Here is a 14,058-nt window from a genome sequence, read left to right as displayed (position 1 = left end):
ACATTAGATTCTTTACTATTGTGGGAGACAATAGCCAGTTGAATCTCCCCTGAAGGTGCCAGGAGCAATTGATAAGGAGATACCCAAGGACAGGGCCACTGTACTTGCAGGTAAGTGAGGGGACTGAGACCTGGTGGCTTGGAGGGAAGAGATCTGAAGATATTTATGGGTCAGACTGATGTACCAGCCCACATGGGAGTCCTGGGTTGGGCTTGTTAGCATGGATCATGGCTAACCATCATAAGCCAGTGCACACGTAAGCTATGACTGGGGGCCTGTCTGGTAGGGCTAGATTTCAATACATGACAGTGAGTGCTGTCGGATCAGGGGATGGGTCACATTAGACTGGGCCATGACACCAATCAGCACACAAGAGAACCAGGCCCAGGGGTGGATTCTGTGAGGGATATGTGGGCCCAACCTTATGGAACTACAGGTCCCGCTGGTTAGATTGAGAGTTGGGATGGTGATGGGCTGAGCTAGGCATGATCATGAAACTGACTGATCCTCACTGGTACTGGGGCTGGGAACAAGTGGGGCAGGTCCAGGCTGCAGCACCCACATCAGCACCCTAAAACATGGTGTGGGGTGGGTGGGCTGGGCCATACCAGCCCATACAAAGGCCGGGACGGATGGGGCAGGCCATGTTGGGTAAGGGCCAAGTACCTGCTGGCATGCATGAGATCTGAGTCCGGGAGTGGCCCGAGTGGGAGAACCTGTGAAATTCCCCTACCGCTGAATAGCATGTGGTCCAGGTCTGGGTGTTGGGCAAGTCGGGCAAGGTAGCCCCATCCTTTGGCAGAACAAATTTATCAACTACCCCAGCCAAGTATTGACAGTGAATAATGTGAGGAGCGATTTGAAGGTCATCACGGAGGCTGATACCCTGCCTGGCGCCATTCCTTCTTCCTCACAGCTCACAAAATTCGCGCCGGTCTAGCCATCCACCAATCAGATGTAACCCGGCATTTCACCTGAGAATCCCACCACCAATCTCTCAACCCCGCCCACTCATCAATCATCCCTAGGCATTCACCTGCAGGCATCAATCCCCTGGGGCCTGCCCTCAATCCCTCCCAATCCTGCCCCCCTACACCTTGCGACTTACCTGAACATAAGGGACCCCAGGTGCCTTCATCTTCCCTTTTTCCCTGCTGATCTCCCACCACCTCCATCCCGTTCCTGCCCCCTGGAATAAACCTCCTAAGATACCTCGTTGCATCTGGTATTTCTGGCTCACGGTGAAGAACCAGGCTGCGGGAATTAGCTGCATGTAGTAATACCGTAAGAACCAGAACTTTAACTTTTAAATAACTAACAAATACCTGGGCAAACAGACTCTAAGGTGGACTATGTCAGCCAGTGGAGTCTGAAGAGATTTCATTGTGATTGGAGTGGCAAGACTGGCAGCAATACAGAGTTACTGAACTATCAAAACCACTTGAGCAGGACCCTCGGAGCATGCCCCACATCAGGGACCTTGGGATGGTTGGGAGGCTGGGTGTGGCTTCTTCCCTTATCTCTCTCCTCACCCCAGACACAGGAATGAAAAGAGAATGTCAAAACAATGGTCTCACCCACTTTCCTCTAGCTCTTGAGCCTTTGCACCCAAATCAAATATGTAAACATTATAAAAAATAAAATTTATATAAAGAATAAATAAATAAAATTAAATTTAAAAAAAAAAGAAGACAAAAAGATTTAAAGTTAGAAGGCTGAATGGACAGGACTGAGGATGAAAGGTGAAAATAGGCAGGGATGGAAGACCGCAGGTTCTGGTTTGGGCAATGGAATGGGTGAGCTGTTTGGGGAGGGCAGGGAGCTGGGATGCAGAGTCAGCCTCTGCAGGTGCCACAGGAAGCAGCCCAGGCATCTGGAATAAATAGAGTTGGAGGCCCGTGATGTATCTATAGGCCTTGGTCGGAACCTCCAGAAGCCACATTCTTTGAATCCAGAGGAAAACTTTCTTTGGGGACTATGGAGAGGCTATCTCTGTTTCAACCAAATTCTCAGCAAAAGGGATGGGCACCCTCCTTTAACACTGCAGGAGAGCTCAGCATGACCGTACTTGACTCACTCGGTTGCTGAGCATTTCCAGAGCTGGGCCCTGGGGTGTCAAGTAGGATTACTCTAAGCTTGCTGCCAGGAGCCACGCCTTTGGCATGGGCCCAACACAGGGGAACAGCTGAAGGTCTGAGTGAGACGAGGAGTCTTCCTAGGTGAGAGGAACTACAAAGGGATGGGCCCAGAGAGCAGAGGTGATGTGGACTGGTCTGCTCTCAGGAATTATACACACACACACACACGCACGCACGCACGCTGGTAGGAGAAAGAAGATGGGGCCAGTCTCTGGTCAATCGGCCTTTTCTCTGGCTGGGTTGAGTTTGTGTTCGCCTTGCCCATCATTTGAAAAGCATTTACAAAATGCCAATAGCATGCTAGGCACTACTTTAGGTCTAGTGTGATAGGGCAGTGACCCCTGACAAGGGACCTGCTTTGGTGGTGGTGACTTAGAGCAGGGAAGCAGCTGCCTCCAGAGGAAGAAATAGCAAGACAATTTTTGGCTTAATGTTGTGTAGAAAATAATAAACTGAGGACGTGGTGGGGGGCAGTAGGAGGTGGACCAGCTGAGATTTGAGAAGAAAGCCACAGTCAAAGCTAGAGGAATGGGGGAAGCCGAAGAATGGAGGGTGGGACACTGCAGGCAGAAGCTAATTGCACAAGGCAATTGTTTGGCTAATAAGAACATGTTAGGAAAATTAGGCGTTTTTTTAATTTGTAAAAGAACTCATTAGTGAGTTATATTTTTAGTTCTTCCTCCTGGGGTTTGGAAATCCAGTGAGTGGGAGGTTTTTTTCGGGGGCTGGGCCTGAGAGTTAGAGGGAGGAGGCACAAGGAAATACCCACCTGCTCCGGGAGGTCACGTCCAGGAAGAGCTGTACTAGTGCCAGCAGGTTGTGGTGGTGGTCGGACACCCAGCTCAGGGAGGAGCACAGCTGCTGCAGCTACACAGAACAGAGAGTGCTGCTGCCCACATCCACCTGCCCCACAGCCTACCCAGGGGACTGAAGGTTGGTGGTCCCGGAGGAGGCTGGGGACACTCCAGGTGCCCTGGAGGCGCTTTGTTTCTTAGGGGAAGGGCTGTGTGATACCTTCCCTGGCCAGTCTCGGATGTTCTCTAGGAGCAGTAGCAGGAGCTGCTGGAGGTCAGTCTTGGGCTGCAGGCAGAGCCCCATGTCTAGGCCGGCATGGCACAGGAGCTCGATCAGGCCTAGGAGGCTCCCATCTGTGTAGGCCCCTGGCTTCGCAAGGGCACACAGTGTGAGGAACTGCGGAGAAGAGGGAGAAGTGAATTGTCTGTGACCCTGTAGAGAGAGGGAAGGCAGTGTGTGGGGGGTTAGGTGTAAAGGAGGAATGGCTCTGTAAACCCCTTTGACTGCTGGGTGCGAGCCAAGAGCACGAGCAGTGAGGCCAGGGTTTGAGGCTCCTTGTAGTCTGATGATGGCAGGCACTGTGTGGTGAGTCCAGCAGCAAGTGCTGGGCCTGTGATAGCACTGAGCCTACCTGGATCCAACTGCTGAGGAGGTCTGCACTGTGCACCCAGAATGCTCTGAGGCCAACCAAGTCCCTACTTACCTTATGGATATAACTCAGGCTTATGTCCAAGGTTGCCTCCTGAGGGGGGTCCACCTGCCAGCTCAAATTGGCCTCATTTTCAGGCACCCTAGGTTAAGACAAGAGCAAGAAACAAAAGAGATGGTGAGCAAGTAAGAGGAAGTGGGCAAGGGAGGAGAATGAATGTAGAGAGGGAAACCTTCGTTTGCTCAGGATAGGAACTCATGGTGACCTCTTCAGATGAGGACACCTCCTGGGAGTTGGTCATCTGTTTAGGACTAGCAAAGCACCCCAAAATGTAATGGCTTAAAAACAATGCTAATCGTCTCCTGAAGCTACCAGGGTCAAGGATCCAGAGGCAGGGGCCTGTTTTGTGGCAAATTGGTTTAGCCATCATCTGCAACATTAGCATTCTGCATCGGAGTGCTAGCTCAAGTCCTGGCCACTCTGCGTCTGATCCAATGTCCTGCTAATGTGCCTGGGGAAACTGCAGAAGGTGGCCTAAGTCCTTAGCCCTCTGTCACCCACATGGGAGACTGGGATAAATTTCCTGTGCGATCCTAGTTGATGCAGTCATTTGGAAAGTGATTCAGCAGATGGAAGAGCTTTCTCTCCTCTTGCCCCTTGCCTCTCTGTCATTCTGCCGTTCAAATAAATAAATCTTAGAAAACAAAACAAAACAAAAACTCCAGAGGCAGCTTAGCCAGGCTGTTCTAGATCAGAGTTTCTTGGGAATTCTCCTGGAAATACTGGACAGGATCATGGTCACCTTGGGTTTGGCTGGGCTGGGAGACCTGCCTCTGAATTCAATCATGTGGGCACTGGGTTCCTCAGCACATGGGCTTCTCCAAACAGCTCTTAGATATGGATGGCAATTGGCTTCCTCAAGCTAGAGAACTAAGACCAGGCAGGGAGAGAGACTAAGGCACAGCGGCAGTCTGTCATGGCTTCATCTTAGGTGTGACGTCTCATCACTTTTGTTGATTTCTATTGGTCACACAGACCAGCCTATGGGAGGGGGCTATGTGAGGGTGTGGCCCCAGCAGGTAAGAATTAATGGGAGGTGAGAGAATGTCCTGGAGAATGGCTCCCACATGCTGCCATAGAGGTGAGGTCCCCAGCTTCAGTCTTGTAGGATTTGAAAAGTAGAGAATCGCATTTCCAACTCTCTGAAGTACTCTGTGTGGGTGATGGTGGTGTCACTGTGTATGTGGGGTGAGTTTCTAAAGTCAATAAGGCAAAAAACAGCAGCTGAACAATCCTCGAAATCCCCTCCAGGGGTGTGCAAACTGCAGGTAATGTGTGGAAAAGCCCAGCAAGCCAAATTTCCCAAGAGATGGATTAAACCTGGTGAGGCACCAGGTGAAGTAAGAGCCCAGGAATACGTACAAAAATCTCTTGAAGGATCTCTGTTACAGCAGGGTGGTGAGATGTGCATGGTGAGCAGACAGAATGAGTGGATGGTAGTCATATCTCTCTGGCTGTGAGTTTCTGGCACATACTTACTGGACAGAAGACTGAGCTCCATCAACCTCACTGAATGGTCCTTCTCTCTGGACAAATGCACATTGCTGACTTTAATTAAGCTGAGTGGGTTCACGGCAAAGCTCTCCTTCACCGTCTCATCTGTTTCTCTACTTTTATGAATAAGAGCTCTTGCTAACAGTGGTCCTCAAGAAATGAAAACACTGATGATGGCAACCACATTGCTGACAATAACCGGCTCGGGTGCAGCCACCAGGCCATGGTCACTAGAGGAATAATTCCTGCTGCTCCAGGGAAAGGGCTCTGCTCTTCTGAAGAGCACTTCCTGGCACTTGTGCAGTTTTTCCAAGGGGAAGCAGAGAGTTGTCTGCTGGGTACCCAGAGCTGGTGCTAACAAACCAAAGATGGTAGCAAGACAAAGGAGGACGAGGAGGCCGGGGCTGGCTCAGCCCTTCTTCCAGATTTTTCTGGCATTTATTAGGCCAGAGAATGGGTGAGGGTGGCCTCTGCACATCTGGGGGAGGCCTGGTTCGTACCAGCCTGTGAGCATGCACTGGCTAGGCCAGCCTGGGTGGGCATGTTTTTGGATTTCCCCAAGGGTGGAGCTACCACAGAGTTGACTTTGTGCATCTGCTGAAGAGAGATGGGCTTCCAGACAGTTCAGTGCTGCCAAACGGAGGAGGAATGCAGGAAGTGTGAGCTGGTGATGCTTCTCCTCTAGGTTGGGGAGGGGAAGTGTGTCTGCCAGAAGAGCCAACTTTCCTGGGCGGAGAGACAGTGGTTGCCCAGAGTGAGATGCTGAAACTCCCTGACCTGTATCTCCTCGGGGACGGCAGATAAATAGGCCACATAATGGGGGTCGGCTATTCTTTGCCCTTTTGAGCAATCATGCAACTGAGCTGTTGGTGTCTGGGACTGCTATTCTGAGACATGGCATCAGCCAATCTCTGGGATTCCACTACTCACTCCCAGTGTGAAGTTATGGAGCACAGGAATTTGCAGCCTGTCAATCCCTGCTCCCCTCTTGGACTCAGACTGAGTAACTTGCCCTGCCCCCATTCCGACTTCTTGGGTCAAGATTCCCAGTCTTCAGTCAGCATCCAGAAGCTCAGTGGGGGGGTGGGGGTTACTCATTATAGTCACTCTTTTTAGGAGGAGGACATCACTGACCTGTACCTAGGGTTCTGTTTTTGTTTTCTTCAAGAGTTGAACAAAAGGATAAGGTCCTTAACCATAAAGTGCTCCCATATTCTGATAAGGAACATATTGGAACACAGCTACCACATGACCAAGAGCCCTCTGCAGGTACCCAGGGGCTGAGCACCCAGCCATGCTAGCTGTGTGCTGGCACCAAAGAGGGTGCTCTCCCTTAGGCCTACAACCAAACAACACCTGGTGTCTCAGCAAGGTCAATGAAGAGAATTAATGCTAGATCAATGGAAAGGGAGAGGGAGGCAAATTTTACCTAGTTCCAGTTATACCATCCCAGGACAGCCAATTATTGTTAGTCTCCATACTTTGCTGGGTGCTCTTCCCTTGTTTTGTTTTTAAAGATGTATTTAATTATTTGAAAGGCAGAGTTACATTCAGAAAGACACAGAGATCTTCCATCTGCTGGTTCACTCCCCACATGCCTGCAAAGCCCAGAAGCTTCATTTGGGTCTCCCACGTGAGTGGCATGGGCCCAAACACTTGGGCTGTCATCTGCTGCTTTTCCCAGGCCATTAACAGGAAAGCTGGAGCTTTTAAAGTGAAGTAGCCAGGACATTACCCAGCACCTATATTGGGATGCCAGCCTGCCTGGTGTTCTTCCAAAGTATTAATTATTATTCATTTACCTGTTTGGTCTCAGTATAGAACTGCTCTTTCATTCTCTTTCTCTCTCTTTCTCCCTACCCCCACTTGGTTCTTTCATTTGAAAGGCAGGTTAGAGAGAGTGAGGCAGAGAAAAAGAAACAATCTTCCAGCTGCTGCTGCTGGTTCATTCTTCAAATGGCTATAAACTCTGGAATCCTGAAACTTCTTCTGGATCTCCCACTTGGGGGACAGAGGCCCATGCACTTGGTCCATTAACAGGTAGCTGGATCAGAAGTACAGCAGTATTCATATGGGATCAGATATTACCCCAGGGGCTGCTCTGAGAACCATGCAGACAAGGCACCCAGTCCCAGGTGACAGTACCAAGCTGCTGTCTTTAATAGCTGGGCCTGAATTTCCGAGCAGGGATCTTCACCTGGACTTTGTGATCAAGGAGCAAGACCAAGACCGCTCCTTGTGCTCCTGAGAGTGGATCATCTGACCATGACTGTTCTGTAGAGTACAGTAAGCACAGACCCTTCACCAAGGGCACTGATGCGCTCACTCCTGCTTTCCATTCAAGTTCACGCCCTGGCCCCTTCTCCCTTGCCGTTTCATGCCCCCAGCTTCATCACAGAGCAAACAGCCTCTAGATTTTCAATTTGGTGTACACTGAATGGTTCCCATGGTCCAACTGCAGAAGAATGGTGTCTCTGGGAAGTTTTGAAGCATCTTTCAAGTGAGAGACAGTGCTGTATTTAAAGAAAACCTGAGATTAGGAACAAAGGGTGAAAGCAGGGTCTCTCTTATAACAGGAGAGACAGACAACTGGCTGTGTACAGGGGCTCTTCAACCCCGAATTCTTAGCCTTGGCCACTGTGAGACTCTGTGTGCTGCCCCCCGTTTTGCCAAATGAGTCCTAGAATGACACTTCTCGGAAAGTTAACAGAAAGAGATTTGCCTGCTGTGGAACCTACTGGCCCAAGCCAAGCCTACAAGCGTGGCTAAGAACAAGCAGGAGGATCATGGGCTTGCTCTGACGTTTCTTTTTTGGCTCACACAGCTCCAGAAAGCATATCCTGCCCCCAGTAGGGGAGGTGCCACAACTTTCTTGCTGTTTCCTGAATCCTCGGGAGAAAGCATCCAGAGCTCCCTAAGTGCAGCAGCAGCCAGTGGGCACCCAGAGAATGCCTGCGGGCACCTCTGCCATCACCTCCCCAGGAAGGACCAGCCTCCTCTTGCAGAACAAGCAGGGGAACTGTCCTTGCAGCCTTCAGCTGGATTTTCTACTGAACACAGAGAGGGTTGCAAGGAGAGGAGACAGGAGTTCAAAGCAGCACATCTGGAAATGCAGCCAGGTGGCTCCAGCAGCTTGCTATGCCCTGCCCTGACACAGCACAGCTCTGCTCCTCCCACACAGGGTTTAACTGCGCCTGGCAAAACTGCAGTCTGTATTCTGGGTTTTGTGTGCCAAAGCACTTGAGATGAACCGGTTAAAGGGCTTATTGCTCTGTGTTGCCTCTAGAGACGGCATAGTTCCTGCCTGAAGGGTAGCAAACAGTCACATCTTGGAGTGGACTAGGAAGAGAGAGAGCAGAGAGATCATGGCTTTTGTAGAGTGTGGCCTGGGTGGTAACCAGTCCCTGGTGCCTCCTCCCTCTTCTCAGGTGGACATGAGTGCTTGACTGACCAGTCAGAAGTGGTACTTCTGGACCAGATTCCTCTTTTAATTGCCAGCCCTCATCCTTGTCTTCTCCTCTTTTCTTTCAATATGCATTTGTCTTTCTTCTTCTTCTCCCAGTCATCAGAGATGGAGGTGTGGCTGAAGCCCAGGGCGAGGCTGAGGCAAGCAGCCTACTGCAGCAGGTTGGAGCCCGAACTGCAAGAGGGACAGGGGCAGGAGGTGGCAGGCTGGCACATGCATGGGGTATTTATAGCAGAGTCAGTGCAGTTTGGTTTGGCAGACAATTACTACACACAGTCGTGGAACAGGTTCTTAGGGAATCACTGGGCTCCCTCAGCCTAGGAACATTTGCCCACCAAGCAGCCAGGATAGGGAAAAGATGTTTGGAAGCAGGGCAGGGGTCCTATGTAACTGCCCTATTCAGGTCTCTAAACCTTTGGTTATATCTTCAACCAACTTCAAGAAAGAGTTTGAATGTGCTGTAATTTGTAGAATAAGAGGAAGCTAATTAACACTTCCATGACCCGGAACTAGTCACTGTGCACCAACAACAATAGCAACTTACATACAAGTGTTGTATGGTCCTGTCCCTCATGGGCAGGGGCAACACATACATGAATTACACCAATGTTCTCCACCACTGCCGAACCCAGCCCAGGGCACATCAGAAGTGTTCACCAAGTACAACTGAGCACTGTGAGAATGACATGTTGAACCCAGTGGTCCTGCTGCCTATGGGCTGGTGTTGGGCAGAGGGCCACGCGAAAAGCTTTGGGAAAGACATGGCTTAGGAGTACACTAACCAGGCTGAGAAATTTGTACTTCACCAGGCACGAACGGGAGCTGAGTGGCATAAACAGATGTTATCATACAAAGTTGGCATGGCACACCCACCCTTAGATCTTGCTGAGTCCCTGGTGCGGAAGTTCATGTGCTGATCACGGTGTGACATGTGTATTCCCAGGTAGCTATGCATGGCTGTTCTAGAACTCCCTGCCATGTGAGCTAGGAATTGCTGAACACACAGAAGGAGGCATTTGCACAGCAGAGAGGCAGTACTCACTGGTCACTGTGCTGGTAGGGCTCCATTGGGTTCAGGGCAGGGCTGTCAGCTCCCAGGCTGTGGAACACCTCTGTTACCTCCTGCAGTGATGGGCACCACAAGTGCATGTCTTCATCTGTAAAGCCAAAGCAATAGAGAGTTGGGGTGGGAAGCGGAGGACAGGGTGCACTGCTACCACGGCAGCAGTTGGGCAGCACAAACCTCTGCCCAAGGCCACCACTATGGCACTTGCTGGCATCCACATAGGTGTTATCTGAAGAAATGAAACCAACCAGTCATTTTTAGATACTTGCTGGAGCTTTGGGTACCTGGGGACTTTCTTCTATGTTTTCAAGGTTCAGCTGCACTGAAGCAGGAAGGCTCAGGGATAACCAAACCCTGATCTCCCCCATCAGGCAGAGATGAGGGGTGCTCAGGTACCCATGGTTAAGCAGGACAAAACATTCAGAACCAAAAATTCCAAAACTGCACAACTCAGACACCACCCTCAGCACTGCTGGGCTGTCTGCCACGAACAATCTCCCTATCACGCCTATTGCATCATCTAACTGCTCCTCAGACCTCTGTGCCTGCCAGGAGCACACTGTGCCTCCCTTTTGCAACCTGGGATTGTCCTCTCAGCACATGTGAGCCACAGCCATCCTTCTCCCTTGGCCAACTAAAACAAGGTGTGATTGATAAATGTGATGACATCAGCCTGGAGGAAAAACAGCACCAACTCAGGGCCTTTTCTTCTGTCACATCACAGTAGGGCATTTTCACCATTACCAAAAGAGGAAAATAAAAAACAGTGTGGTTGGATGTATTTTCCAAATGGTACTCAACAATTTCACCCATTACACTTGTTCTTTTGCTCTGGGATGTCCCCTAAGCTCCTGGCTCCTAGCTTAGGACCTGTCCGGCTCTAGCCTTACGGCCATTTGAGGAGTGAACAGGCAGATGGAAGATTTCTATTTCTCCCTCTTTCTCTGTAACTCTTTCATATAAACAAATACATCTTTAAAAATTATTTAAAACGCAGGGAGAGATGCAGAGACAGAAAACAGCTTCTGCCGGTTTACCCCCCCAAATGTCTGTAGCAGCCAGGGCTTGGCCAAGGCAAAGCCAGGAGCCTAGAAATCAATATGGGTCTCCCATTTGGGTAGCAGGGACTAGGCATCACCTACTGCTCCCCAGCGTGTGTATTATCAGGCAGTTGCAATTGGAAGTGATACCTGGACTTGAACCTAGGCACTCCATTATGAGACATGGGTATTAACAAACAGCATCTTCATCTCTAAACCAAATGCCCAGTGCGGCCGTGTTATCTGATTTACTGATTTATTGCCTTCTAGTCCCTCTCCCCACTAGGATAAAAGCCTCTCAATGGCAGGGGCTATATCCATAGTGGTCACCTCTGTGTGCCCAGTGACCAGAGCAATAGTTGGCATGGAGGACGCTCAGTGAATGAATGGTCACCTCTGTGTGCCCAGTGACCACAGCAATAGTTGGCATGGAGGACGCTCAGTGAATGAATGAACAAACGAATATGTGAGTGGAAAGAATACAAAACAAAGCCTGACCAAGCAGTTCAGACTAACAGAGAAGCTGAAAAGCGTGCCACAGGATGAGCTGGCAGTGACAAGCATGCAAATGTGGTCAAACATTGGATTTGACAATGATGAGGGAAGTATCTGAATCAAGAATGTGCAGGCTGGGCTAGGGACACTTTATTACAGGCTTGCGCCTTTGCCATTCTATAGGGTATGTGTTGCAGACTAAGGGCCCATGTTGAGTCACTCTACCTCAGTCAGGCACTGGCGAGGTATGAAAGACAAAAATGTGGAGGTCTTGACCTCAGGGGACTCACAGTCCAAGCAGGGATAGGAGTCAGAAGGAAATGAATAAACCCCAATGTGCTTTGCAAAAAGCAGAGTATGCACAGATGCAGGAGCGGGGACAGGATCAGTTGGGGGTAGCAAGCAGGGCAAGACCAGCAACAAGTGACAGCTAACGGGCAGGAGGTAGGTGTTTGCCTGGCAGATGACACAAAGCAGGGTGCCATGAAGCAGTGTGGCCTGCCTGGAAACCAGAGGCAAGAATTAGGCAGACAAGGGAAGGCTGGGAGGGGGACTTCTGCTGGGGCCAAGAAACGGGCCTTCTCGAACTGTTGGAGCAGAAGGGGGTGGCCACTGTAGTTTGTGGCTACAGCACCCGTGGTGGCAGGCTGCCGAGCAGAGGGTCTCTGAAAAGCCATCCCGGGCCGTTTCTTCAGCAGGCATCGAGTATCTCTCTCTTCGGAAATGTATATGGGTCGGGACTCACTAAGCAAGTAATTAGACTCTTGGAGGAGGAAAAACCTTCTTGTTTGTTTTTCTTCCCTCTCAGGCAACTTAACAAGTAAGAGAGCAGTAATGATACCCCTTGCCTGCTTCACAAACGAGCTGGGAAGAACGGAGTGGGCAAAACACAGTAAGATTCCACTCACAGGGCAGAACATTTGCCAGGGCATTTGGGGCACACAGCACGTATGTGCATGCACTCGTGGGTGAGCAAATGAACTTTCCAGGGAGGAGAAGAGAGCCAACCTAGGGCCAGGTCCCTTGAGGTCCCATAGAAACACCCAAAGAGGGCCTTGTGTCCAGCCCCCCTGCCCTAGCCTACATGGATGCATCTTCTGCTGTTAGATCCACCACGAGCTGTGCTGGCCCAGCCAACCTCAAACCTGGGACTTTCCTCGCCCCATCTTCTACACAGTGATGATCCCACAGCACTGCGTGACCCAGGTGGTAGCTTTAGACAAAGGGACCTGGGAGGCCTTGGGATAAATCTATCCCCGTCACTAGCCCTGGAAGTGGGTTATGTGATGACAGGAAAACGCCACCCCAGATATCATAATACACGCGGCCCTAAGTAGGTCACATGCTCCGCCTCCCCTCTGTGCCGTGTGTCCTGCATGAGGGATTTCTGGAGAGCTGACCCAGAAGGAAATTTGGGCACGCAGACTCCCTCTGTCTAGTTCGGTGTGGCCCAGAGCAGAACTGTTATTCTAGGTAACCTCCCACTGGGGAACACCAGGGTGCCTGGCCTTTTTTTTTCCCCCCCTAAAGAGTTTAAATTTACATATTTGAAAGGCAGAGTTGAGAGAGAGTCTTCCATTCACTGGTTCAATCCCCAGATGGCTACAAAGTCTTACAATGGCTGGGACTGAGCCAAGCTGCAGCCAGGAGCCAAGAATTCCTTCCACGTCTCCCACATGGGTTCAAGAGCTCAGGTACCTGAACAATGCTTTCCCAGGCCATAAGCAGCTTTCCCAGGCCATAAGCAAGGAGCTGGATTGGACTGGAGCAGCCAGGACACAAACCAGTACCCATATGGGATTCTGGCTTCATCACAACGTTGGCCTTCGTGCTGGATATTTTAAGATGGCAGTGTCAACAGCCCCGAGAAGTTGGGCTTAGCTAGAGGCAGAAGCCAGAGGCCCCCTTTAGGCTGCTTTTAGAGGTGGTGGAAAAAAAGCCAAAATGACAGGGACTTTTCCATCTGTGCCATGGAAGAAATGACTGCCCCATCACCATTCCTTTGGCATCATTTGCATGGAATGGGAAAGCATGCACATACACACAAGGGATTTTTAAAAACTCAATAGAAAAGGAAATTAAAGATACATTTGGGATCAGCATTATGACATAGCAGGTTAAGCTGCTGCTTGTTGCCAGCATCCTGACTTGGAGTTTGGAGTTGGATTTGAGTCCTGGCTTCTCTCTTTCCGAGCCAGTTCCTTGCTAATGAGCTTGGAAAAACAACGGAAGATGGCCCAAGTACTTGGGTCCCAGCCACCAATATGGGAGATCCAGATGGAGTGCCAGGCTCCTGGCTTTTCTCTGGCCTAGCCTTGACTGCTGCAGTCATTTTAAATTTGGGGCCAATATTGTGGCATAGCACGCTAAGTTGCCACTTGTAATGCTTGCATCCCATGCTGGACGTCTAGCTGAGTCCTAGTTGTTCTGATTCTGGTAAGCTCCCTGCTAACAGAGCAGGGAAGGCAGTGGAGGATGGCTCAAGAACTTAGGTCTATGTCAAGGTGGAAAACCAGAATGGAGTTCCTGGCTTCTGGTTTTGGCCTGGCCCAGCCCTGGCTGTTGTGGCCATGTGGGGAGTGAACCAGCAGATAGGAGGTCTTTTGCTTCTCCTTCTTCTTTACTTTTCTTTCAAATATCTGTTTAAAAATAACAGAATAAAAGATAAGCCTATTTTGGTATCAAAAAACATTGAAATCCATGCATGTGCTGAGTCCTAAGAAAGTTCATGGGAAATATATGTATGGTGAAAACTATGTGTGAATTTCAGTAATTTCTGCACCAATACAAACATCTTTCAATTCTCTATTTTTCTCACAAACTTTTTTTTTTAAGGTTTATTTATTTTATTACAA

The 14,058-nt window shown here is 49.9% G+C and overlaps 1 protein-coding gene across 1 annotated transcript in view; it reads right to left on the bottom strand.

Annotated features, from left to right (window-relative positions):
* The window catches only part of FAM178B (family with sequence similarity 178 member B), a 137,048-nt gene that overhangs the window by 41,323 nt on the left and 81,667 nt on the right, over window positions 1-14,058 (bottom strand). The window contains exons 8-11 of the mRNA XM_058667570.1: window positions 9,645-9,759; window positions 3,637-3,724; window positions 3,153-3,329; window positions 2,908-3,005 (exon numbers count right to left, since the gene is read on the bottom strand). Coding sequence (XP_058523553.1) covers window positions 2,908-3,005; window positions 3,153-3,329; window positions 3,637-3,724; window positions 9,645-9,759 — 478 coding nt within the window. The remainder of the gene's footprint in view (window positions 1-2,907; window positions 3,006-3,152; window positions 3,330-3,636; window positions 3,725-9,644; window positions 9,760-14,058) is intronic.

This window comes from Ochotona princeps, chromosome 8, assembly GCF_030435755.1.
Source record: "Ochotona princeps isolate mOchPri1 chromosome 8, mOchPri1.hap1, whole genome shotgun sequence".
Taxonomy (NCBI): domain Eukaryota; kingdom Metazoa; phylum Chordata; class Mammalia; order Lagomorpha; family Ochotonidae; genus Ochotona; species Ochotona princeps.
The sequence above is the reverse complement of the archived record's forward strand: the minus strand, read 5'-3'. Positions and strand labels throughout refer to the sequence as shown.